At 38.8% G+C, this 26,354-nt stretch overlaps 10 protein-coding genes across 10 annotated transcripts; 6 read left to right on the top strand and 4 right to left on the bottom strand.

The window, feature by feature from the left end:
• The first annotated feature begins 61 nt into the window (after positions 1-61).
• Positions 62-2,201, top strand: BATDEDRAFT_19314 (translation elongation factor 1a). Its single transcript, XM_006677752.1, has 3 exons — positions 62-79; positions 417-516; positions 647-2,201. The coding sequence occupies exons 2-3, from the start codon at positions 425-427 to the stop codon at positions 1,935-1,937; spliced, it is 1,383 nt and encodes a 460-aa protein (XP_006677815.1). The 5' UTR covers positions 62-79; positions 417-424; the 3' UTR covers positions 1,938-2,201.
• Positions 2,202-4,169: 1,968 nt separating this feature from the next.
• Positions 4,170-5,160, top strand: BATDEDRAFT_10878 (uncharacterized protein; the record flags this gene model as incomplete). Its single annotated transcript, XM_006677707.1, has 3 exons — positions 4,170-4,307; positions 4,784-4,952; positions 5,090-5,160. 3 exons carry the CDS (start codon positions 4,170-4,172, stop codon positions 5,158-5,160), a joined length of 378 nt encoding a protein of 125 aa, XP_006677770.1.
• A 1,459-nt stretch (positions 5,161-6,619) lies between these two features.
• BATDEDRAFT_24138 (uncharacterized protein) lies at positions 6,620-8,741 on the top strand (the record flags this gene model as incomplete). The annotated part of the gene is made up of 6 exons (XM_006677855.1): positions 6,620-7,378; positions 7,863-8,015; positions 8,110-8,147; positions 8,188-8,264; positions 8,341-8,429; positions 8,523-8,741. 6 exons carry the CDS (start codon positions 6,620-6,622, stop codon positions 8,739-8,741), a joined length of 1,335 nt encoding a protein of 444 aa, XP_006677918.1.
• Positions 8,742-8,834: 93 nt separating this feature from the next.
• BATDEDRAFT_10671 (uncharacterized protein) lies at positions 8,835-9,526 on the bottom strand (the record flags this gene model as incomplete). Its single annotated transcript, XM_006677689.1, has 4 exons — positions 8,835-8,991; positions 9,064-9,226; positions 9,294-9,364; positions 9,447-9,526. Coding segments are annotated over 4 exons (471 nt in total), but the record flags the coding sequence as incomplete, so codon positions are not given.
• An 894-nt stretch (positions 9,527-10,420) lies between these two features.
• On the bottom strand, positions 10,421-12,897 carry BATDEDRAFT_87887 (uncharacterized protein; the record flags this gene model as incomplete). Its single annotated transcript, XM_006678092.1, has 12 exons — positions 10,421-10,531; positions 10,598-10,719; positions 10,801-10,933; positions 11,191-11,318; positions 11,425-11,466; positions 11,556-11,787; positions 11,865-11,966; positions 12,060-12,167; positions 12,240-12,311; positions 12,405-12,565; positions 12,683-12,758; positions 12,856-12,897. The coding sequence occupies 12 exons, from the start codon at positions 12,895-12,897 to the stop codon at positions 10,421-10,423; spliced, it is 1,329 nt and encodes a 442-aa protein (XP_006678155.1).
• A 712-nt stretch (positions 12,898-13,609) lies between these two features.
• On the bottom strand, positions 13,610-17,384 carry BATDEDRAFT_87886 (uncharacterized protein; the record flags this gene model as incomplete). The annotated part of the gene is made up of 7 exons (XM_006678091.1): positions 13,610-13,786; positions 13,900-14,012; positions 14,074-14,314; positions 14,393-14,533; positions 14,758-14,841; positions 14,940-15,113; positions 15,180-17,384. 7 exons carry the CDS (start codon positions 17,382-17,384, stop codon positions 13,610-13,612), a joined length of 3,135 nt encoding a protein of 1,044 aa, XP_006678154.1.
• Positions 17,385-17,771: 387 nt separating this feature from the next.
• Positions 17,772-18,158, top strand: BATDEDRAFT_87675 (uncharacterized protein; the record flags this gene model as incomplete). The annotated part of the gene is made up of 1 exon (XM_006678191.1): positions 17,772-18,158. The coding sequence occupies one exon, from the start codon at positions 17,772-17,774 to the stop codon at positions 18,156-18,158; it is 387 nt and encodes a 128-aa protein (XP_006678254.1).
• Positions 18,159-18,868: 710 nt separating this feature from the next.
• BATDEDRAFT_87676 (uncharacterized protein) lies at positions 18,869-20,331 on the top strand (the record flags this gene model as incomplete). The annotated part of the gene is made up of 5 exons (XM_006678190.1): positions 18,869-19,343; positions 19,445-19,554; positions 19,645-19,713; positions 19,796-20,044; positions 20,143-20,331. The coding sequence occupies 5 exons, from the start codon at positions 18,869-18,871 to the stop codon at positions 20,329-20,331; spliced, it is 1,092 nt and encodes a 363-aa protein (XP_006678253.1).
• Positions 20,332-20,534: 203 nt separating this feature from the next.
• Positions 20,535-22,415, top strand: BATDEDRAFT_87677 (uncharacterized protein; the record flags this gene model as incomplete). The annotated part of the gene is made up of 8 exons (XM_006678189.1): positions 20,535-20,642; positions 20,894-21,136; positions 21,268-21,460; positions 21,570-21,645; positions 21,738-21,795; positions 21,842-21,925; positions 22,012-22,161; positions 22,236-22,415. The coding sequence occupies 8 exons, from the start codon at positions 20,535-20,537 to the stop codon at positions 22,413-22,415; spliced, it is 1,092 nt and encodes a 363-aa protein (XP_006678252.1).
• A 48-nt stretch (positions 22,416-22,463) lies between these two features.
• Positions 22,464-26,344, bottom strand: BATDEDRAFT_34859 (uncharacterized protein). Its single transcript, XM_006677959.1, has 9 exons — positions 25,752-26,344; positions 24,913-25,504; positions 24,714-24,845; positions 24,309-24,586; positions 23,877-24,219; positions 23,617-23,785; positions 23,294-23,538; positions 23,132-23,215; positions 22,464-23,064 (listed from the first exon to the last, which is right to left on the bottom strand). The coding sequence occupies exons 1-9, from the start codon at positions 26,330-26,332 to the stop codon at positions 22,636-22,638; spliced, it is 2,853 nt and encodes a 950-aa protein (XP_006678022.1). The 5' UTR covers positions 26,333-26,344; the 3' UTR covers positions 22,464-22,635.
• Between the last annotated feature and the right edge of the window lie 10 nt (positions 26,345-26,354).

Raw genomic sequence — 26,354 nt, 5'->3', positions numbered from 1 at the left:
AGCCAATCAAACAGTCAAAAGCGAGCAGTTGTCTCGTCGCTCCGTTTCTCCTTCTTTCACTGAAGTTTGCCTTTTGAACTCGGTAGGTGTTTTGTGATTGTATGCAGCAGACACATTAGAACTTTGTTGTAATCCATTGTTGATGAGTTGCATTCTACTACTGAATGCATGCATGCGAATGCTACTCTTGTTTTCTGGATGGATGGTTAGATCCTCATGCATGATCAGTTGCAAAATCGAACTACTTGTTCTCAAGTCCAAGTAGTTTGGTTTGGATGTTGCTAGACTATCATTACTGTTGATCAAACCCACTCTATCTGTTTGCCTTTTATTTCTATTCATATCTACCGGCATGAGTTTTGTGTCTGTTCATTGTTGGTTATAGCGTTTCTAACATTTAGCTTGATGTCTGTTACTAGAAAACATGGGTAAGGAAAAGGGACATATTAACGTCGTCGTTATTGGCCACGTCGACTCTGGAAAGTCAACTACCACTGGTCATCTCATCTACAAATGGTATGGAATGTTGTGGATTGACTAGGGTTTTTTTTTGTTTTGAGACCCTATTTTTTGCCAAGCTGGAGTGTGATTGCCCTTACTAATTTTACTTGTATTTTTTCATGATCTGATATTTGGTGGTTTTCAGTGGTGGTATTGACAAGCGTACCATTGAGAAGTTCGAGAAGGAAGCCGCTGACATGGGCAAAGGTTCCTTCAAGTATGCCTGGGTTCTTGACAAACTCAAGGCTGAGCGTGAGCGTGGTATTACCATTGACATTGCTCTCTGGAAGTTCGAGACCCCCAAGTACTATGTTACTGTTATTGATGCTCCCGGACATCGTGATTTCATCAAGAACATGATTACTGGTACTTCCCAGGCTGATTGCGCCATTCTTATTATTGCTGGTGGTGTTGGTGAGTTTGAAGCCGGTATCTCCAAGGACGGTCAGACCCGTGAGCACGCTTTGCTCGCTTTCACCCTTGGTGTTAGACAGCTCATTATTGCTGTCAACAAGATGGACACCAACAAGTGGTCCGAGGAACGTTTCAATGAAATTGTCAAGGAATTGTCCAACTTCATCAAGAAGGTTGGTTACAACCCCAAGTCTGTTCCATTCGTCCCCATCTCTGGATGGCACGGTGATAACATGTTGGAACCCTCTGCCAACATGCCCTGGTTCAAGGGATGGACCAAGGAGACCAAGGCTGGAACCAGCACTGGCAAGACCCTTCTTAATGCCATTGATTCTATTGAGGCTCCTTCCCGTCCTACTGACAAGCCTCTCCGTCTTCCCCTTCAGGATGTATACAAGATTGGAGGAATCGGAACTGTTCCAGTTGGTCGTGTTGAGACTGGTGTGATCAAGCCAGGCATGGTTGTTACCTTTGCCCCCGCTAACGTGACCACTGAAGTCAAGTCCGTTGAAATGCACCACGAGTCCCTTACTGAGGGTATCCCAGGTGACAACGTTGGTTTCAACGTCAAGAACGTGTCAGTTAAGGACATTCGTCGTGGTATGGTCTGCTCTGACTCCAAGAACGACCCTGCCAAGGAAGCCGCTTCGTTCAATGCTCACGTCATGGTTCTCAACCATCCCGGTCAAATTTCTGCCGGTTACTCTCCAGTTCTTGATTGCCACACTGCTCACATTTCCTGCAAGTTTGCTGAGCTCCTTGAAAAGGTTGATCGCCGTACTGGTAAGAAGATCGAAGATTCCCCCAAGTTTGTCAAGGCATCCGACACCGCCATTGTCAAGATGGTTCCCACCAAGCCTCTCTGCGTTGAGTCTTACGCCGAGTACCCCCCTCTTGGTCGTTTCGCCGTCCGTGACATGCGTCAAACTGTCGCTGTTGGTGTTATCAAGACTGTCGAGAAGACTGACAAGTCTGCTGGCAAGGTCACCAAGGCTGCTGCCAAGGCTTCTGGCAAGAAGTAATCTTCTTTATTTCATAAAAAGCGTTTGATCACCCATATATTTTAAACTTGTTTTTGGTTGTGGATTCAATTGGTGCTTATAATATTAGTCGAGGTAGTCTAAATCTAGCTGCATAGAGTGCAATATCAATATTTTTTAGCATTCGGGTTTATTTTCAAATAGCAATCGTTTAAAATGGGTTTTGCATTTTGAAATAATTCGAATCAGGGTTGGCGGTCAAGTTTAGATTGATCGGTACTTTGCTTCAAGCATTTCCACTGCTTCCTTGTCAATTACCAGGTATTCATACTCCAAAAGCACACTGACGGAAATATGTTTGACCGATGCAACAAGAATCTGACGCTCGCCTTCAGGAACTTGAGGCGTTGGATCGGCTTTTGTAAATCTGTCCATCACTTGGATAAACTTTACGGATGGTTGCGAGGAGCCATACAAGAAACATATCTTGCGACCAGAAAGATCCAAACGCCGCAACTGTTCTCTTACCTGGTCCTTATCGTCTAAATCTGTATGCAGCAGATCAACAACGACCAATTGATCCTGTGCAAATTTAGTCGAAAGAGCCGTACGAATGCCCAAGTCGTATACTTTTCGTGGAATATCAGTAGCCTTGTTATGAGGACGTGGACCATGAACAGCGTATCCTAAACACACACATATCAACATTGTTAGTGCCTAAAAAGGCTCAACCTTTAGAGTGCATTGATTGAAGCGATTCATAGTACCAACATACCTCCAACGAATTGGGGTGCACGGATAGTACCAACTCGTGCCTTGCCACGACCTTTCTGGGGAAATGGCTTGCGAGTGGATCCACGCACTTGGCCAAGAGCTTTACTGCTCTCAGTGCCTTGCTTGTGCCAGTCTCGCTCATACTTGAGCACTTGAGCAAGAATATCTGGCCGGACTTTGACTCCAAATACAGTGCGATCTAATTCTAAAAGTCCAATAAATGCACCGGTTTTAAAAGAATGAAGCCATGACTGTACGTATGGGTACTTCCACCATGCATCTATTATTCAATAACGCAAAATAAATAGGTTTAGCATTTGTTAAATCACCAGCAAGTGGATTTGGAATGTTTGCTGAAATGCACATCTAAAAGCAACAGATGCATACTTTTAAGATCCTCAAATTTCGGAACATTGCTCAGCGATAGTCGGCCAATAGATTTGACTTGAGTAAGCGGATGCAGCAACGCATGCACTTTCTCTCCTTGAGTAGAATCTAATTCAAACGACTTGAATGTGTCTATCGGTATTAGAGGACGCTTAAGCTGATCACTTGCTTTAGATGCAGCCGTGTTGGATTTGGATTCCAGATCAATGTCAGATAAACCAGCAGTGTTTTTCGACTCTACTGACAATGATTCTTCTTGCTGAACAATACTTGCAGTTGACAACCTGCAGGATTGTGCGAAACTGAATGAATTGGCAGCTGCACTAGCATTGAGCGCAGTCATGTACTCAGTTTTTCTGAAACTCTGTGACGATCCCTGTGCGTTATATATTGATGCAAAATGAGTCCTGGCATATTTAGATTGTCTGGTAAGCGTTGCCAACATGATTGACTGTAGTCAAGAAACGATTGCTCCTGTGTCGACGTTTTTCTTTGCAAGTTTTTCGTTTAAATTTGGCCGATTTCAAACAACTTTTTTTGGTCATTTGGCATATCTGTCATGAATTGATTTAGTCGTATTCACACAAGATATAACACTATTTGTCCTGCAGTGATTGCTGTTTGATGTTGTAATCACACGCCATACAAGACCATTCTTTAAAGTGGTTTATAACAATGCTCAAGGATGGACGATATATACCCATGCCTTGCAGCATTGCAGTTTGTTGAGTGGCTAGAAACCATGTTTAATCAGTCAATCTGAAATATTTCAAAGAGTCCAAAAAATGAGTACTATCCAGTAAATTGATGCCAATCGCTTCATGAGATTGGCTGTTTATTACACACCAATATCCATATTTAGTTGTATTTACGTGAATACAGCTGTAAAGCAGCCTGAATACTATCAAACTGGCAATCTCGACATGTAAAAAAATCTATAAGCAACTCATGTTTATATACTATTTCGATTTTCATTTATTACTGCTGCCAGTGCATCTTGCATGGTTTAATACACTGGAATTACAATGATGCAACTTTGGGCAGCTGCGTTATTGTGGAAAAGCAGCCTCCAAAACAATGCGAGGTTTGACCTTGATTTCAACCAACTCAACCATGGCAATTGACTATGCATCCACGAAAAGAGCTCTAAACCTTAGTGTCCTTCGTCGACATGACCCATTGATAGAGTCTATAAGCGAAACATCGAGTCATGTCACAGTATATAGCTTTGAATCTCGTTCCCAGACTTGGGTCAGTTTCCATTCTTGCATCATCTATTCCAGTATTGTCTATGCTGCCTGTTGGCTCCAGTCTTTGTTGTGATACCCTTTCAAATGATTTAAATCATCTTTTTCATACTAAACTGCTGGCCTATAACGATTTGCCAACTGTACGATTGTGCCCAGCAATTCTAAATTCGGCATATTTGCTCTTGCCCACAATAATAACACCCACCCCTTGATTTGGATGTTTGGTCATACAAGTGATTCTGATCAGATCGACAGTCTGGTCTAAAATGTAAAACATATTTAACCAGCCTTGTTGAGTCGTTGTCAAGAAACCTGCATCTTTTTAGTCATGTTGCATGACAATCGTTCGCGTGTCAACACTCGAATTGCTTTTTGAATACATCGAGTCTTGGAATTCTAAACCATCTCAATGGACACAGCAGGAATAGTGTAATGTTTGACTAAACCATAGTGTTTGACATAAACTTTTCAATTTAGACAAAACGAGGAATTGAGGGCACTATATTTGTGTACCAACGAAGTATCGAGCCACGCAATGCATTTGTAATAATGAATCGTTTGTCAACAGAAAACCTGGTTGTCCCGCTAACTAATGACCTCCAGTTTGAAATGCTGGGTGATTACCTCATTTACAGACTTCCAAATGGTATGCATAGATATTCAAACTGCTACAAAAAAAACTTGCTTGGCTCAATGAAATGATTTGAATCCATGAATATGTATCTGGTTAAATACACATCAGACTACTAAATTTGAAACTTTACTCGATTCAAATAATTAAAGACTCGATTGTGGGACTATGGATCTTTGAGCCATCCGATCGTCAGCGCTTAGCAGTATATCTTTCAGAGTAGGCTTTTTGGCACCGAGTTGCTTTTAATAGATGCTAATCTAATACACGGTTTTGCTTGATACTTAGACTAGCTCAGCAGGGCCCTCCTCGCAGACCATACTCACAGGAGCCGCCTCAATACCCAATAGTCAGCCATCCGCAGTTGCCGCCCGAGTACAACCCATACCCAATTGAGCAATTTGGAAATGCTCCGTATCAGCAACATCAGTCACCCCAAGATGTATTAAATGGAGCCATCCAGCTACAGTCTAGAGTGAGCCCAAAACCACATCATTTGCAGCAGTTGAATCAAAAATCGCATTTGCATAGTCATCAGCCGGTTCAATTAATCAACATGATAGACATTTGGAACGGAATTGATCATATGGGTCCAGTTTCTTCCAGAGAAATAATGGATGAAACTGAATTCTACGCAAGAGTGCTGTCGTTGGTCAGAGTACGATTAATTATCTTTATATTTTGAATTACAAAAATTGCCTTTTTGTACATGCTCAAACCACCAAGCTTTCATCTAACTGGAATACACTATTGTAACCCAACCCTTTTATTCAATAATATAGGATCCGTTTTTTGCAAAAGCTTTATATAATAGCTACCAAATGGCAAAACTCCAGTCGTCGTAATCTGTCATTCAAAACTACCTGTACTCTTTCAATTGTGAAAACAGTCGTATTGTGATCATTTCAAACAGTTTTATTACCAGAATGACGCATTTTTATTCCACAGCTGCAACTATTGCTTATTTTATTTTGACACAATACCTATTTTAACACAAGTTGGCTTTTACATGGATACCAAGTATAAACCATCGAGTTATACAAATGGAACGATAATCCCAGTTATCAAAGAAAAATCACAGGGCCAAGCTTTTAATAAATAGTTGAATCAAAACTTGATCTTATGGGTTTATGTCACTGTTAGCATGGTTGGGATTTTGTTGACTTTTATGGATGTAGCAAACTAGATGCAAATCCATATTTGAAGTTTTGTATTTTTTAGGTGGATTGCGTTGATTTTGACTGGACAAAAGCAATCTGATTGCCTTGAAAAACAATACTGAAAAATACAGTATTTGGTGGAAAAGAGTGTAGATTAAGTTCACCAATGTCGCTCTGTTTGAACAACACGATCTCCATGCACAGATTGGGAATACGAAATTTGACATTAAAATAACTGAAATTACACTTTATCACGTGATTCATGTGGCAAAACGCGTCGCGTGGTTGACTAAAACATCCACAATCTGCGCCACGGTTCCATCCATGAAATTGAACTTGGCATTCAACTAGCTGCAACATTCTAGGGTTAAAGAGAGATAAACTCCACGATCCAACTGATAAAGTTATAGTTGTGCTTATTTAAATTCAACTTTTGCTACCCTGTTTTCTCATACTTTTAGCATTTCAATCCACTAATTTCGCCCAACTCCAGGCAATCCTATTTGCAAAACTCTTGACATCATGCGATCTCTGACTAAAAGAACAAGTATGGAATCCCAAGAAATTTATAGCGGATCACAAGATGTTTTGGACGAGCAAAACCCATCACTGCAAACTCATAGTAGCACAGTTTTGGCTAGTCTAAAAGGAAACTTGCCTCGATCAAAAACCACCAATAATGTCAAATTTGCGGCAGTCAACAAAACCAGCACTGCTCATTTGCATGACCCAAAGTCTTCATCGTTTGTGACTTGCTCTGATTTGGAAATGCAAAAAACTCAGCTTCGACATCGCTCAAACCTTTTAAATCGGCCTGGCTCTAAATTGGACCTGACTGGACCTCTTGAATCAAGGAATACTATGCAAATGAATAGCTCTCAAAGTATAACACCTTTAAAACCCATAGCCCCAATCACCAGAAATGCCACTGATGAAGATCTAGACAATCGCAACAAAGCAGCAAAAGAAATTGAAAAAGTATTGAAAAAAGCCCAACGAAAAATCGATGCTCGCCTCGACAAAGCCGAAGACAATTTATTCAAAACTAACCAAAGTCTATACAAGGCAAAATCATCGCAAAATACTGGATCAACATTTTCAATTTTTGAAGATGATGGATTCATTATGAAATCAGAGGTTGAGCCCGAAACTAATAATGATATCATGGCATTGTCAGCTTCGCATATATTAGAGCCAATTCGTCTTCCTCCTATTGGAAGTACCACTACTTTGGCAAAAAAGCGATACCAAAACACTCTTCAGAGTGCAAAATCAAATCATGTAGGTCGCTGTTGGTAGTTTTATTGTTTTCTTAATATTTATGCATACACGGTGATTCTATCAATCAGGAAACACAGTGCTTTGTAATGGTTGAACAATCTTGTGCACTTGATTTTTATTATTCAATCTCAATATCTTTAAACAACTCAATCACCATCAATATTTTAGCTGTATCGTTGCGTTGCTAACATTCAATCTTCGTGTTTGTCTAAACCACGCATCTCAACATTCTGGTCAATACTACTGTAATTTTATAAATCTTATTGAATCATAATCAATTATCCATACTGCGTGATGCATGTCAAAGTTTGATGTATCCAAAAAGGTAGCGTATGATGGGTTGATAATCCCATGACAACTTGCTCATAGTTGCTGAAAATAATATGGCCAAGTCTGCCAAGTGTTCAAAATACATTCTGGTGTATTTATACTTGATGATATGCTACACCCTCTTGATTGATGCATTGATAATCATGTTATATAGGATGCCACAAGTCGTCTTACGGATCCCTCTCAATATCCTCCAGCATACAAAGCCAAATTAGAGGTGGTCCGAAAGCATAGTGAGATGAACAAACTTTTCAAATCCATGGATAAGTTGTCAACTTCCCGCTCTTCATCTTTGAATTTGAGTATGGTAAGACACTTGCATTTTAAATTGTCATACACATTTGTTCAAAATTACACAGTTTAGCTAATAGTCATTGTAATTTAATGTGAAATATATATAGAGAGATGCAGATATGATAAAGCGATTAGCTGATCCAATGTAGGAATATCTGATGTTTGGCTTTATAACTGACCTACAGCATTCTCAATCTGCAGATATATCCATTTTTTAGTAAATCAAAATCACGATCATCATTGGATCGGATAGATTTTTCAGGTGACTCTTGCAAAACGCAATGCCCAGTGCATATCGTACATGAATCCATTTTAAACAGCCTTTCACTTTGAAATAGGATACCCAGCCGACTTTCAACCAGTAAGCGAAGCAGAAAAAGAAAGACTACGCTTAAAAACATATACGCGAGGTGGCAGCCATATCGATGTGAGTCATTCAGATTGTAACCTATGGCTTTAAACCATTCATGTTTGCTCTTGTCACATGAATCCAGACATAATTAACTTTGTGTCCAAGTAGTTTTTCTCAAAGACGACTTCTCCCAACTCTAGCAAATCTGGAAGTCGTAGAGCATCCATAGCGAACCAACCCAAAACAAACCCAGGTAGCGATGCGATACCAACACATCCAGTTGAAGTAGAGATTCTCAAACCAAAAAAATCATCCATGTCTGGATTCGTGGAGGATATGGGTCCACCAAGGCCACCGTATGAGCAGCCTCTTAAATTCAAATCATAATCAAAGTATTACTCTAATCCAACGTCAACTTTTGATTTTATACCGGAAATAACTAAATAAATGCTGCAACCAAGGATATTATCCAACTCACTTTCATTTAGCCATGTCTTCAGTCATAAGCACATACTCTCGTGTGCTAAAGCCAAATTTGATCACGTCCAATGGTTTTAGCTCGTAGTACCGAGATGGTGGTATTTTATTTCCACCTACAAATGTTCCATTGGCAGAGTTCAAATCTATAATGTAAAGCCTGTCAGAAATTAGGTAAGTAGTTGTTTTTTCAAATACTAACTCAACCAATCAGAAACTACATATAACATACACTGTAGATTTTGTAATCTGGCCAATTTCGTCAGTAGAAACAATCTGTCGAAATTGTAAAACGGCATGTTGCTTAGAGCATGATGGATGATCAATTGGAATGTCTGCAACAAGTCGCTCTCTGCCCAGTAAAAAGGCGCTTTGCTGATATATATGCAACATATCTAATCGAAACAATAAAATATGAGTTCAAGTAAAACCAATGTACTTTAAAATTTCAACTAGACGAACCAACTTGTTCTTTTCCTTTAAAGACGTATAGTCTATACTTTTCCGTAGGTTTTCTTGCCTCGGGGGGTTCGCTGTATTTAAAAAGTACATGAGAACTCATACTGTGAATACCAAGCTTGAAATACTTGACTGGATTCAGAATATTGAAATCACCTATACTTTAAAACGACTCCTTTATATGAATTAACATCAGCAACCAACGCTCCAGATACTGAAAAATTAGGTGCATCTTTTGGAGCTGATACTGGTTTGGTATTAGATGTGTCTTCATGATTAGCGTGCTGAGATCTGTTGGTAGATTACAAAGTACATGTTAGGATAATGTTGGTTTCAAATGTCCTATATCTATCCATGCCAGCTTGGTGGTCTAGTATTAGACATGTGGATGCACTACATACCCAAATTGATGGTCTTTATTTCTAGTACTGTCCCGTTTGCTTTCACGAACTGTCCAGTTTGGCCATGGAAAACAGATATAAAACCATATTAGACAAATCCAGTACTACCAAGCTGTTGTTGGCAGCTGCCTGTCAACACTGCATCATTGTTGAAATCTATCAATCTTACCAGAAGTTGATTGTCTAGGTGACCTGGAACGACGACGAGTAGGACTTGCATTGCTGTTCCGTCTATGTGGACTTGCATTTGTTCTATCTCTTCTAGAATATTCATTCTTTGTTGATGAACGAGACCGACTGCCTTGATCCGTTGTGTGCTGAGCTGCTGATTTCCTGTCTGGCATTCTGTTCAGTATTGGTTAAAGATGAACAAAAGGAATGAAAATGCAATATTTATATTTCAAATCAATTTTGTTTTGAAAGTATTCTGATGGTATGAGACTGCTGTAGATTAGCATAGACTTTACAAGTGAAACGTTAAAGAATCGAGGATCAGCAAACTGACTGCACCAACAAGTCAGATTGTCATTGAAATGCAAAAGGCACGATCCATGGACGTTCTTGCCATTCAAATCAACAATCTACCGAGATTTGCAAAACAGCGTCAAGAGTGATAATTGCTGACAATTTATTGTTTATCTATTCATTCATACTCTTTATCGATGGCTGTAAAGACGAGCAATTCATATTTCAGTCACATATATCTTCATGAATTTAATATTCATTGATTTACTCTTCGTAACAAGGCAGTTCACACGACTGCTCTTCACCATTAATGAGATGAACATTAGAGCATCGATAATCAGACAGCAACATTTGCAAATCCTCCCGAGTCAATGGCTATGCAGTTACAAGTTAGTTGCAGTGCTGACCAAAAAGTAAAGGCACGCAGTTTATATCATTTACCCTTGTGTCTTGATTGTCAAGTTGCTCCAGTTGGTCATCAATCTGCTTTAAACGATTTAAATCTGAAAAAACGGATATGCTCGAGGTTGGAAGCTTTGTATCGCGCAGAATCGTTTCTAAATCTATAATTAGGTGCAGCAATCTGTAAGCAGTCTTTGAGCTATATTCACAATTGGCATGCATAGGCTAATGTTGTTTTGTACCTTTTGAAGTTTTTGAAATATCTGAAAAAACAGCGGATTGAGCTCCACTTCTAAGCCAATTCCTTGTCATTGGTGTATGGTGTCCAGGCGTTGTCGATGTAGACCACACCAATGATCGTTCTTCCCATTGATCCTGTGGAACAAAATCACATAGTTGACTTGAAAATAACCGTTTAACCATTAGGCTTTGACCAATGAATAAATGAATACAGCTTAAATGCACAGCTTACTTGTCTATTCTTTGAAGCAATGTCAGTTCATTTCCTTCAGGAAGCAAACTGGATTGCAATGTATTTAGCTGGCTTACAACTGATGCAATCTATGCACACCCAACAGATAAGTGAGCTACAAATTCTTCAGTTCTAAATCACAAGGTATTATATTGCATACCACTTGCTGTTTTGAAACAGTATGTGATGAAGCTGGTTTGTCTGGCTCATCGTCGTTGTTTGCAATCAACCGATTAACGCGATCAATCTCCTCATCTGTCATGGCACTATAATATCTAGCATCCGGTCCTAGCTAAAACCAAATCATGTTAGATGGCTTGCCATTTTTAAAGCAATATCTTGATGCATCCACTTGCAATTATATTGCGAGAAATAAAATCCCCTTGTTGATAACTTTTTAATTTTCCACTTTCGGCATTAGAAATGGCTATTGGATCTGGAATAAAAACCGCATTGTTATGTTTAGTTGAACATATATAGTTTGCAGATTTGAGTGGATCAAAAAGGTTTTAACATAAACTTTACTTTGCTTTCGTTTTTGTCCCAGACTCTCTCTACCAACTTTGGAACGCATAGAAAGCTTGGGCTCGGTTATAAATATATCTTTGTCCATTGAATGCACGCTTCGAAGTTCAAAATCGTCATCATCATCAGAAAGTGTATTATGGTAGGAAATAGATCCAGGCGTTCCAACTGTATTGGGTGTACCAGATACACTATCTCTAATCAATCTTTCCTTTTTGAGCGTCCGTGCTGTCTAGGTAGACCAGGTGAACGAACAAGTATATACATTTAGTCGCGAAATCAAGAATCAAGCAACCAAATACCACCTACAGCTAGTTTTTCGACAAGAACAACATCCAGCTCTTTGATCTTGATAAATCCTTGTTGGATTTTGTAATTTAACTTTCGGTCTGCTTCTGTTGCCTCTACATTCTTTTAACGAGTTAAAATGCATATCATGAGTTACTGCAAATCCTTTTTTGTATTCGATTCAACATCCGATTCAAATTGTAATGTGCAACTCACCTCTGAGTTGGGCAAAGCCAAAGCATGGTCCAGTTCAAACGAAATCAAGGATGTGTTGTGAGTATTGATGGCATTTTTAAGGTTCTCCAATTTTTCTTGAGCTTCGGGCTATATTTGATGAAATCGCAACAAGATTAAAACTCAGTATTGTATCGCAAAACATCTGCCTAGATCAAATACCTGAGTTGAACAAAGTTGATCTTGTCTTGATAAGATATTCCCAACAAATTCTTTTATTGTGCTAGTATGGGTCTATAATTCAAATCAAAATCGCAAACCATTATTCGTTCAGTGCCAAGAGTATAGCATATCATGCCAATCTATACATTGCATCATCAAACCTACACTTTGGGCAAGTGGCGATGGAATCTTCAACTCTTCAGCTTTCAATGAGATGCCTACTTTAGATTGACCATCAGTACAGCGAATCTGCTCAGCATCCTGTGTCAATTTGACACCTTCTGGACCAACACGCTGAATAGTGGGCAGGTATATACTATAATAATCTAAAAATTGATGATTAGCCATGCCAGTATCAGTTACACGATACAACACTATGGTTTAGTCCAGATGTATCTCGAGTAGATACATTTAAACAATAGAATATAATGAACGCAGCATACCTTGATCCTCTGATGGTAATGGAGTTAAACCTCCTCCATCTGCCAAAACACGCTTACCACTGCTGGATCTGACATTCTATTTAAAGTTTAGCTACTAAATCCTGCCATTTCTAATCGATGAAATGATATTGAGACTCGAAATGTATTTTATCTTGTAGGTATTGTAAACCAACCTTTACTGGCGCCTTTATACCAACTTTTTCTTGTTGAACCATCATATACTATAATAAAACAGCTATAAACTCGTGAATTCAACACTCGCGATTAAACAATTACAGTCGTATTCACACAAGATATAGCACTATTTGTCTTGCAGTGATTGCTGTTTGATGTTGTAATTACACGCCATACAAGACCATTCTTTAAAGTGGTTTATAGCAATGCTCAAGGATGGACGATATATACTCATGCCTTGCAACATTGCAGTTTGTTGAGTGGCTAGAAACCATGTTTAATCAGTCAATCTGCAATGTTTCAGAGTCCAAAAAATGAGTACTATCCAGTAAATTGATGCCAATCGCTTCATGAGATTTCTGACCAAATATCTGGCCTTGCATCATTTCAATATGAATACAAGCTCAATAGATTAATCTATTTCAAAGTTAAAATTAAATGAATCTTGAACTAAACAACAGTATATTTTTAATTGAAAATTTGAGAATTCATGGCATATTGTTTTGGCCAAAACCCATATGAAATTGTACAGTATTGAATCTAGGTGTAATAACAACGCCAGTATATCTTTGCCAAACAAAAATATATATCAGCACCAGTCCTTTCATGTCTTTTGTAAATTTGAAGTACAAACTTGGCTTGCCATTTTTTCGTCTGGATTCTCTCGAGTATTTTGCCAGACAAGACAAAGCCAGTAAGATTAATTTCTTTGGTAGCTCACGCCCTTGAAAAACGTTCATCTCAATGTTTAATTCAGCATTTAATTTGATCATCTTGTATGTTGATTTGACCGAATGCATCACCCAGCAAATTAAAAGGCGTATTTCTAATATTTTCACCAGTAGTATCAACCAAAGACCGCGATATCAGTCCCAGCTTGTTTGTCATGCCAGGAAATTTGGAAGCATTCTTCCAAGTTGATTGAATTTTCTAAATCCAAAATTTCATGTCAACTTTGCATATTAGACTGTATAAATCCCAGTATTACAAACAGTAGCATTTTAACCAATCAAGTGCATGATATTATAGCACAAAAAGCTTACCAAAGTCCATGATAGTCCCATTTGGGAATTGATGTAGGGAATACAATAGGTTCCTGATCTTTCATCACATCTCCATGATATGCACATAGCACCCAAGTTATGCTTTTTATCATCTACAGAAAATACGAGTTTAATATTTCCACATATCAGCTATAACAAGCGTATCCAACCTACTCAAAACTGCTGGATTATATTCAATTGCAGTTACATCGCTCAACGCTAATCCCCATTGAAATCGAAGTTGTTTGAGGGTTGAGTTTTTTGATGGCATTACATCTGCTCCAATAATCAGATCAGAGTAAACCAACAGCACTCGATTTACCATCCTAAATTCGTTGGCTACTTTTTCAATAGTCTGAGTGTTTTCATCAAGTGAAATTGAATAGAGTAGAGATCGCTTGTTTTGCTCAAGTGACTATTACATTGTATGAAATTTCAATATTTAATCGATATTTTGAAACACCTGTGGTCACCAATTGTAAAATTGTTTTACCTGTGGAAAATCGGACAAAATGAATTCCATATTTTCTATACTGTTCCCATCAATCTGCAACACTAGTTGATGGAGTTGATCACATGCTTTCTGTATAAGGTGCCTATCAGGGTGATGAGTTGACGTGTTTTTAATAAGCTCCTAAACAGTCCAAATTACAAAATCAATTGGTTTATAAACTGCCCATCAGTTTACATTTAAATAAAAATACTAACTTTGAGTAGTAGAACGTATCGTGGAATGTGTTGTACAGGTGTGATTAGAAGATCCAAAAGTTCATGATGACTATTTGACTTTAAACTCTGTAAAATATTATAAGACAACTTTGTCGCTAAGGCATACTTGTGAATAAATACTAGACTTACAGATCCATTACCAAGCAGCCCATAGTATTTTAAAACCTCAGAGTACTGCTCAATATACGCTTTGTATGACATCAAATGGGGCACCTGTGACAATAAATAGGTATACAGTTAGTGGTTTGTTAGTTATACTATAAAAAGTTTAAAACAGTGCATAGCAGCATTGTTACCATTCTCAAAAATACATCTCCGACTGTCTGATTGACATGCCAAACATCCAGTCGTTTGAGTATTTTATACAATATTGTGGCTGTTACATTGGCGATTGCTTCAATGGAATGCAAGATACTGCAAAATCTAGTTCTGGATAGTGCTCCTTTTTGACCCGATTTTAGAATTTCTTTAATTGGAAGCGCAGACTAGTCAAAAAAGTAAGTATTTTGAGTATGCAGACAGGGTCAAAAAATGTATGAACAGTAACGTACTTTGATCAAAATAAAAAGATGTTGTAGGTATGATGCCTCATTTTCAACAAGCTCTCCACAAACAAAAAGTCTGTTTCTATGTTTATAGAACTGTTTACGGTTTTTGTATCCTCGCCAGTGTGATTGGATAATTGTAGCAGTAATATGTCTATTTTTAAATCTACGCAAAATGGCCGGGTACACGGAATAAATTTGAATGGGGCGACTCAACAAACTGCAATATACTTTATGTGCACTCAGCGCATTCTCAATACTGTCCCATGGAAGATCTCGATAGTTGAAGATATTGCAATTTTTAAAAAATTGGCCAGTTTGGTTGTTTTGGCTTGCTAGCTGAATGGAAAGTTTGTCTGACCTAGATAAATCTAATTTGTTGATCGAGTCTGAAGTGGTTGTGGAGTACGGAATCGTAGGAAGCGGACGACCAGGTTTGAATGATTGCATCTTTTTTTGTGAATCTGTAGCTTGGGTAAAAGAGGCAGACAATAAAGTATTGTCAAATAAACCAATGGGTTCATGCTTCAACACACAATCACACTGAGGTTTCAAAAGTGCTGCTATTTTTGCATTGGCCGCTACATTTTCCTTTTGGAGTGTTTGAATATTTGAATCTAGATTCTTGCATTTCTGCTCCATTTTCGATATACACGATACCAAATCACAATCAAACGATTTTTGAGCTTTATCCATTTCCTTGTGTAAAAAAGCGATTTTTTCTTGCAGTTCCCGAGTTTGTAAATCAAGAGTAGCTTTTTCATGTGTAAGTTGCTCAAGTTTCTGCTTTGTAGCAGCCTTTTCATTTGAAAGTTCACGAGAAGCTTGTTCTGCTGCAACTTTTTCATTCATCAATTCCTGAATTTTTTGATTGGCAATTGCAGCTTCTTTTTTGAATTGCTCATTTTCGATTTTTAAAGCTGAATTGGCATCGTTCGTTTTTTTAATCGTAATATCGAGCTGTTTGTATCTAGCATTGACATCGTTGGCATATTCGGTAGCATGCTTAGTGGCTACAAGTAGTTCCTTTCCCTTGCTCTTATGATGTTTAGACTTTTCTAAAACTTCTGAACATCGATCACGTAGTTTGACATTTTGGTTGTAGATCCGCTGCATCAATGCTGATTTTTCCTGCACCTCTATTTTGGCCACTTGCAAGTCCTGTGAAATACGCTGTGTTGTTTCTGCAGAAAAACTTGATTCTATGTGATAATGGGAAAGCAGTTTGGTAATGTGCAGCATTGCGTTGTAGGCAAGATCGTATAAATCTTTTCTTTGAGATGCATCAAATGGTTGAGAAGAAAGCTCAATAATAGATTGCAAACAATAAAGTGCAGAGTTGATGCATGATATTACGTTTTCACTAGAGTCGTTCATACCAGGCAAAGTAGATTCTGGAGAAGTATGCATTTGATTGATACTTTGTAATAAGTCGGGTGTAATGATTTCTGACAAGTATTGCTGTGCAGTTAGACTGGTATGATTATCCAATTGGGATAAGCTTTCCAGATTATTGGCCTGCATATAGTTTGAGTTTCCTGGTCCTATCACGCCATAAGACTGAATGCTGGACATGCCTGACATCATGGCATGATTTAGGCTTTCATTACAGCTGTATTGAGGTATGATTGCAACAGGATCGTTTGAATAGGGTTCTGATTCAGCATTACACGACTCGTTAGCTATATATGCAGACATGGTATCAAGCCCATGGCTGGAGATATCACTGCTGCACAGAATTTGAAACTGAGATATGTTGGTTATAAGCATCTGCAGTACCGAATTAATATGTTGGTATATTTCAACAGATTCCACATCAACCCTAGATTGTTTTTTAGGCAGTGACGATTTATCATGATTGATTAAAGGTGGATTGTTGGGAATTGAGCGTATTAGTTGAACTAGTTCTTGATGGTGCTGCCTAACCTGTTCCATGCATACTTTCCAGCTTGAATGACTGTCAGTTAGACTTGGTAATGCTTGCAAGGCTTGATCGATATGCTCCTTGACTGCTGATAGCAAATCTGCAATGTTCAAACCAAGTTGCTGGAGCGTTTGGTAGTGAAAGCTATTTGACGAGGTTCTTAAATATTGTTCATTTTGAGCAAGCAAATTGATGCAATCAGTGGTTGCCAAGTTATAGTACATGTGTATGATAGCTGCTGGTGACAAATCTGTACGCGAGTGGGATGGTGTTGGATGGTGAACCATGGCTTCAGTAATGTGATGAATACAAAAAGTAAGTTGGCTGAATTAAAAAAAGAATGTAGTTTCAGAGTTTAATATAGGAAATATGTTGGTAAATGGCAACTCCGACTCGAGGCAAATCTGACATTCTAATTGATGGTTTCGAATGTCGGAGAAATAACCAAAAGCTCCGACTCGATAAGATTGCATTGACTTTGAAAGCTATGATGGTTTACAGCTACTAATAATCTGTTTGAAAATAAAAGCGAATACAACGACTTTGTTTAGCAATGCTTGATCGCAATGCTTGATCCCAATGCAGCACCTTGGCTAGAGAATCGCTCGACAATTCACTGCTGGATTTCAACGAAATCTTTATTTCAAACAAGTCACTGAGCAATCATTACAGCCATGTTTCCAAGTGAGAGGTTTAGAAACATTCGGTGTCCATATGGTGAAGAGTTATGTCCTCGAAAGTATCATTGCTTTTTTTCTCATAGGCCAGATACATCTGCAAATGCTAGACTGCCACACATAAAAGTGGTCAACGAAGCATTTCCGAATGAAGATGGATCTCCAAAGACAGTCAAAAAACGACCAAGACAGGCAGTACTGGATCCAGTAGCTTCAAAACGACCTGCTGTTGATCCGGATTCTAACAAGCCAACAATCACTGCAGCGACTAGTCATGTTCCTACAACAGGTATCAAAATATCTTGCATGCAATTCATGCTATTGTATGTTAAATCTGTTTATATTACTACTGGCTTGCGAACACAAAGCAACGATCAGGAATAGAACTGCATCCACAAAGTCTTATTTGGGCAGCCAATCGTCTGCGTTGTTGGCACCAGTAAGTCGACTTTTTACTGGCTAAATCTTTGTATGAAGATATCTTGATAATTGTGTTTATAGAAACCGTGCGACTCGGCAGTCATGAATTCAACACAATCTCAAGTTGTGACTGTAAATAAATCAGCAAATACTTTGGCTGCTGTCTGTCCTACTTCAAAAACCTTGTCTAGATACGAGATTGCTTCACCACACTCAAAGTCCTTGCCAGATTCTTCAAATGCTGCTACATCTTTAGTGATGCAGCAACATTTGGGTTCTAGAAGCCCTGCCAAACCAGAAATCTCACCGGCAAGTATTCATCAAAATCATCTCGACTGTTTTTTGATGTTAATATTCATTCGATATACATGCTTAACAGATGCCTGGAGCAGTATCGGGAATACCAAAAATCCAACCAAGCTTGCATTCTAAAGTCAAAAAAGATGTTCGACAGAAAATCCTCACAAGTTTCTATAACCAATTTCTGCGTATTTATAAACCCATATTGAATCAATTGCCATCAATTGCGCACGATGATGCGATAAAGTAGGTTATTTCTAGTCATTTTTGCTCGAATTTAGATCTGCGCATTAGATCTCTTGTTTGGTATAAGAGCTAATAATATGTTCATGATGGATAGGCAAGAATCCATATTGCATAATTCCAGTAAAGCAATGACTTATACTATGATGGCTGCAACTGTCTTGAGACAGCTGATAAAGCGTCCTGTGTCTACAGGTGTTCTTGATATTGGGATATCTGGCGAATGGGTTGAGCCACAAGCCATTGATTCCTTGTCTAAAGTGAATGTAGATTTACTCGGGCCATTTATTCACACACTCGAAGAATTGGAAACGCTCGGATACCCACTTGGGCCATTTGATCAACCAGATAGCAAACCAGTCATAGAAGCAAAAGATGAATCAGCTATTAGTCATGAGAAACATCAGACTATAGACAAGACTGTGGCAACCGACAATTTAGTAGTAGATGCAGAACCATTGCTCAAAAGCAATAGTGCTTGTAAATTAGTCAAGTATGATTGCGATCGATGTGGCAATCCTTTCGTTCTCAAATATCCTTTGGAAGAATATGACAAAACAGCGTGCATGTATCATTATGGCCGATGGCGAATGGTTTTTGTAGATGGTGTGTTTTTAAAGATGCAAAACTATATTACAATTTGAATGTTTAGATGACATACTGATATGTTTTTTTGGCTGACAATGCACGATACTGTAATATTGTAGCCAAAAAAGAACGATTGATATCATGTTGCTCCACTCCAGTAGGAACTCCAGGATGCACAATGGGACCACACGTATTCAAGGAAGAATCAAATGCACAGTTGAATGAGCGAGTAAGCCGAGTTCATGATGGCTAGTTGCAGTACATTTATCAAATTATATTGTAGCATTTGAGCTTAATTTTGACCATTGTTTAATTTTAGATCCCGTTTATTGAATTGCCTTCAAATACCTTGAATGCTCTACCAGTTGTTGCACTTGACTGTGAAATGGTAAACATGCCACGAGTTTGACAGTTTAGGCGAGCTCTTACGTTTAACTGACGGGATCTTTTTATTTTTATTCAATGCTTAGTCGTATACAACAGGTGGTATGGAGCTAACCAGAGTAACTGTAGTAGATTGGAATGGCAATCGAGTGTTTGATGAGCTGTGTATACCTTGCAATCCAATTCTCGATCTGAATACACGATGGTCGGGTATAACTTCGTTGGATAGTGCAAAGTATAATTTGAAAGACATTCAACAGCAGCTAGGAAAGCTGATTAGCACAAGCACAATCATTATTGGTCATGGCTTGGAGAATGATCTGCGTGCACTTCGAGTAAGCTTATTATTCCCACAGCCAGACTTGAATGTTGCATGCATATAGACGAATGCAGCATATAAGCAGTCATAATCTAATTACACTATTTTTAATAGATTAAGCACACACAAGTCATTGATACTGTAAAAGTGTTTCCTCATCCAAACGGACTTCCATACCGTCAAGCGCTGCGAACATTGGCATCCAAAATACTTGGTCGGTTTGTACAAACAGGAGAAAACGGACATGACTCTATGGAGGATGCAATGACATGCATCGATCTTCTCAAAACCAAACTGAAATAAAAACTAATATTTTTGCAACCAAATACCGACTCGTCATGATGCCAGTGAATGAATTGAATGAACTGAATGCGAAGAATTTGAGCATTTGATTTCTTCTTTGGACCAATAACAGTTGACTGCAGTTCTGGTGTGCCTGACAAACAAGTCAACTGCTTGCCATTCTCAACACCACATTATCTGGATAACACAGTTGCATATACACCATGGATGACTTTCAAGTGATTGAATCCAATCCTTTCTTTGAAGCAACTGTTCAGCTGGTTCGACCAACAGACAGTGGAACCGATATCTCAGTCCTGTTGTCAGTGTCGGTGAGTACACATTTAGTCTAGAGTAAACCCAATGGATTTAGCTTCAAATAGTCTGTATCTACAATTCATTCAAGGGTAGTGAGCATGTCGGAATGACTCGCTTGCTCTTGAATATCTACTTGACTTCCTGTCCTGGCTTCGGGTTCAATCCCAAAATTACTCGAGTTGTAGCATTTCACTGCCGAATTATCAGTCGGAATCTATCCTGACAATAATAACCTTTTTTTATTATTTCTTTGGCAAATGTAAAGACTAATCTGCCCCAGTACGCTCGCAAAAACTATTCACTTACCCGAACACTCTCCGAGTTTGACCGTCTACATTTGCATCTCATGAATACTAGTCCAGAATATATTGGTCCAGCAGCTCCTCCAAAATCAGCTAATCTAGAACTTGTTCGTACTGCATTAGAACGTTTCTTGCTTCGTCTTTCTCGACATGAGCAGCTTAGAATTGCTGATGGTACTCGTTTATTTATTGAAAGCGAGTTTATTGTAAGATTTGGATTGCAAATCTATTTAATTATGCACATTTATTGTGGTTGGATCCTATGTACCAATCCATCATAAATTTGCTAAAAGCAATCAGATGCGCTATATACTAATCTAATCCCTGTTCACTCTAGTTTGCTCCAGCACAATCTCCTCCGGTAGTACGACGAGTAAAAGAACAAAAATCTCTTTTTTCATTTGCATTGGCAACAGAAGCAAAAGAAATCGATGTTTATTTTGAAAATGCCAAACAGGAAATTCAAGCCTGTGAAGCATATTTTTCTGCTATTGGCCGTATCAATGAAAAGATTGCTATAGTTTTGTCAGGTAATAGCATGTGGTTTGTATTTACAGTTGACGAATCTTGCAATGGGCATGTCAAAAGCTCGATTATTTAAAGTGTTGTGCTGACCAAATTGGGTTCTATTATTGGTAGATATTGGTCGATCCTCTGTGGATGTATCATATAAATTAGCAACTGTAGGAATAGACCAAATTCCTGTAGCTGCTGTGTAAGTTGTTTTCAAATCTGAATACTATGTTTGGATTGCATTTTTATTCATTTTTAATATGTCGGGCTGAATACACATACAAATCTATCCAGTCCGTTCCAAAAAACTGCAAAATGTTTTGCCGTCGAGGATGAAGTTCTTGCAAATGAGGTATATTATTTGATTTCAAGTGAATTATTTTAAAATACTCATTCAGCTTCATATGCTCCAGATCAACTATCGCCAAAATGTGCTGAATGACCAGTGTTTGCTTTTGCTTCGTAGTAATATGGGAGCACAGGTGATGTATACTGCCTGATGGTTGAATATATATTGAAATCGACTTTTGGAGCGTAGACATAAAACTGACTTGTTGCATTTTGACAGACTTCTCTTAATCATCGTAGCAGCGCACTGGTATCATATGAAGCAAGCTGCAAAAATACACAAAAGAAAATGCAAGCGATGGAGCGACTTCGCACATCTAGTAGTATTCGACAAGACAAAGTTGATGCAGCTTTGGATGAACTGGCAGATGTAAGCATATTGTTTTATTAGTATGGTGGTTGCCATGAACGATCTATAAAACTGTGCTCATATTTTTTGTCTAGGCAAAACGGACTGAATCAGATTGCCGTGATACATTTAAACGACTAAGCGACTCATTGAGAAAAGAGTATACTCGCCACATATCTGAGCGCGCGACAGATCTGTCTTCTATTTTAGATGATTATGTTCAGCACCAACTTGATTTCAGCAAGCAATTGCTTACGTATTGGAAAACAGTGTGATTTATAATAGGGTTTGGAGAAGCAAACGTATAAATAAACCAAACATTCTGGCTCAAGAATATACTCGATATATATTTCCACTATAAGCAAAAGTAAAGCACCAGCGATCAACCAGCAAATCCAAGTGAGAACAGACAACACATGGCAGAGTAACACATCTTTAACAAAAGCCAACGTATTGCAGATCCATATAACCGCTTTAGCTCATTGCGCAAGACACTCACGTCTGGTTAGGGTTGCACTCGATCAACTCTTGATCCACAACCGCACGCACATGAGCTTTAAACGTTCCTGGCACATCATCAAATATCACAAAATGTGCTTTTCCGCCTACACGAAGAACCACACGATCCAAAAACCCATACATGCGAGCAATATTCCACGACACTAACCCAACACTTTCTTGAGCAAATTCAAAATCAGTCAGATTGGCGTTACGATCTGATACAGCCCATCCAGCTTCCCATATTAATCCTCGAACAAAGTTGTCTTCTGAAACAGAAAGACCAACATTGACATTGTTTGCTTTTAGAATGGAGTAGGCTGAAGGGGTACGCGAAGGTTCGAGACATTGTCGAGTAAACCATGAACTTGGTGTACATCGAGCTGGAGCAAATATGACATTTTTTCCTGAGAGTTTATCAGCATGCTATAAAAACAAATAAATAATAAGCATTAAATTTAACAAGGTGATGCAACAATATGTATCTACTCACAACCCAAGCCTCTACTGCTCCAACAAGAATATCTTTATCATCAATCATAGAAACTAGTCTACGAATAGTATGTGCATCACGAACCTATATTTGTATAGCAATCAATACTGGTGCCAAATTCAACCACCAGGTGATTAGCAAAAAATAACTTGAACAATTTACCTTGATGGCAACACTCTTGCTAGAGTGATTGGAATGCTTAAAATTTTCAACTGCCAGTAAATGTCCGGCAATGCTAGACTGAAGCCCCTTTGAACTGATAGTTTGACGCCCAATGGCAAAGTTGTACACATCATAATCAGTTTTTAAAATATCGTCAACTGGATCAGTTCCACCTGTGCGAAAAACGACACTGTCAGAACCAGCTATGCCATCGTATCTAAACTCGGAAATAGACGTTGTTACACCTAATAATACATTTAATAGTCAACTGACAGTTCCATCGTTGAGAATTAAAAAAAAGTGTTTACGGATTCAAAACACACCAGCCATAAATGCAGCATCCAGTTCTTTGGACCATTTACGACCAATTTGTAGTGCTCTTTTTGGAGATTGAATAGAAATGGTATCAGATTTTTCCAAAGATCCAGACGAAGTCAGTGGTTCAGCAGATATTTCCTCAAGTCCTAGATGCACACCTGCAGCAATGAGACCCTAGATACATATCAGTATTGACGAGATAAAAATAAACACGGTAATTAAACATTTGCTATTTCTATATTTAAGCAACATAAATCCAACTTACAGGGGAAATCCAAAACTTATTGAGGTTAACCAAGCTACCTTTGGCAACGCAGTGGCCAATGCAGGTGATGCTACCGTTTTCAATCACTATGCTATCATTTTCTTGAGATGGAGGTGAGCTCGGTGACAAGAGAGCATGCGAGTAGTTTTGAAGTGTGTATGTAGTGTTGACGCCGATAGGAACATTGCATGTCCATGGCTTTGGAGACTTGCTACCTTGAATGGGAAGCGCGTCAGTCCGCTCAACTGGTGTGTCCATGGTTTCAATATAATTGGCATGTTTAAAAGTTTCATAGCCATCTACAAAAACCTTTAGTGGATGAGCTCCAATATCAAGAGGGTTTCTATGTCAAAAGTCATAGTTTATGCAATTGATACGTTAGTAAGGTGTACAACTCCAAGTATTGCAGCTACCATATATATTGCAAGTTACCTATCCCAAAGCACAACATCGGCATCATATCCAGGATAAATGTGTCCAATACGATGCTCTTGGCCTATGAGTTTAGCTGGGATAGATGTAACGGCTTGAAGTGCGAGTGTGTCGGATAGACCATAGTGATGTGCTTTTGCAGCTTCAAAGATAAGATGCTGAGCATTCAAAACAGGATGATCGCTCTTGAATGCCACCTTGACACCTTTTTTAGAAAGAATTTGAGCAGCATGGACCGAAGTAGAGTATGCTTCTTGTTTATACCCCCAATGATCGGCCTGTATAAATGTATTTTTGTAATCAGTCGTATTTCAGATGGATAAACAAGACATGTTTGGTTTGATTGGTAAACCATTTTGCAACTGAAATACTGACTAGCCCAAATATAGATTACAAATAACTTACAAAAATAGCGGCAGCAATATTTTCTTTTGCCAATAGATCGGCCACTTGCCAAGCCTCCAAGGCATGATGAAATGCAGATATTTTGAAATTGAATTCATGCGACAAGCGAACCATCATTTCCAAGTCATATGTCTATTAGGCAAAAAGGTTAATGATGAGATGTAATTTGAATAGCTGGAATTTTAAATTCCTAGATTACCTCGTAGCAATGAACATTCAAAATAACATTTCCACGCAGTAAAGCACTCAAACTCTCCAAATGTAGGCTTGAAGGAAATCGGCTATTTATGGATCTATGTGCTTTGAAGGGACCCAGTTGGTCTTGGGCTACTTGTGCACGCGAGCACCAGTCATCTTGATCATGTACCAGCTGGGTAGCATCAGCAAAAGCCTGACGAAACAAGTAAGCAGAGCCCATTCTAGTAGTAGGATAGATGGGACCATCCGCAGCGCTACTATCTAGATTTTTAGGGTTTTCACCACATGCCATCTTCATCCAACGCCATTTTTTCCCATCGGCCTTGGACATGCCAGCATTAAGAAGCATGTCAGCAGAGCTATTTTTAGCAGACATGTGATGCTTGAACGCAAAGGCTTCACCACCCATTAGATTACGCGATCCAGGAAGGACCAGCGATGTAGTGACACCACCAGAGTTGATGATCTTGATGGCCGTGTCCCACGGGTTGAACCCATCCAAGGAGCGTAGTTGTGGAGTAATACGAGTGGTACTGTCTTCATTGGTATCAGAGTGAGCTTTCAACTCGGGCCAGCTATCAAGACCCATATGACTAGTAACATTTTGAAATGTAATAGTTGGGGTTAGAATATACCCATCAAAATACTAGTGAGATGGGTTTAGCAAAAATAAAATTGATTCAATGTGAAGGTTGGATAGTTGACTGAATCCCAAGCATTCACAGCTGTAGCTGGCAAGACTTGGTGCATGAGAATCAGATTCAAAAATAATACAAGCACGATAAACTTGTGCAATAAAGCCACATAACAGGACGCGGGCCAAAGCAGGCGGTTAAATACCTATGCATATCCACTAGACCGGGTGTAACAAAGCGACCGTTTGCATGAATAGTATTGACATTGTTCAAATTCAGAATGGAAAGCGACCCAACAGTACCGACTTGAGCAACAAGACCATCTTTCAAGAGGATGTCGGTATTGGCTTGTACACTGCCATCACCATTCCAGAGAGTAGCGTTAGAGATGAGAACGTGAACAGGAGCATCTTTTCCAGCCAAATCAATGCGAGGATTACGAGAGCGAGGATGAGGATGAGGATGAGGACGAGCGGAGCTCGTGGGTAAAGATGCTAGAATGTCGGAGCGAATATCATTGCATTTTTGGATGCCTTGGTTGAATGCATCCAAGGTGATTCCATAGATAGGAGAGTCGGCATTTGGTGAATCATTAGAAATTGAAGCAGGAAAAAGAAAAAGAACAGACCAGGCACATACGATAGCAGCACCAGCAAGTAACAGACCACCAACAATACGATTGGTTTGAACAGCGGTGTTTTTAAAGTAGGGGGTTTCATTAGAATGAACAGCACGATAATGGGCAGGAATCAATGAAGGATTTTTTGAATTGGCACTACTGGACATCTTTGTAAATAGAAGCAATGCA

The sequence above is a fragment of the Batrachochytrium dendrobatidis genome, assembly GCF_000203795.2.
Source record: "Batrachochytrium dendrobatidis JAM81 unplaced genomic scaffold BATDEscaffold_4, whole genome shotgun sequence".
NCBI classification, from domain to species: Eukaryota; Fungi; Chytridiomycota; class Chytridiomycetes; order Rhizophydiales; genus Batrachochytrium; species Batrachochytrium dendrobatidis.
This window is presented reverse-complemented; position numbering and strand designations above follow the sequence as displayed.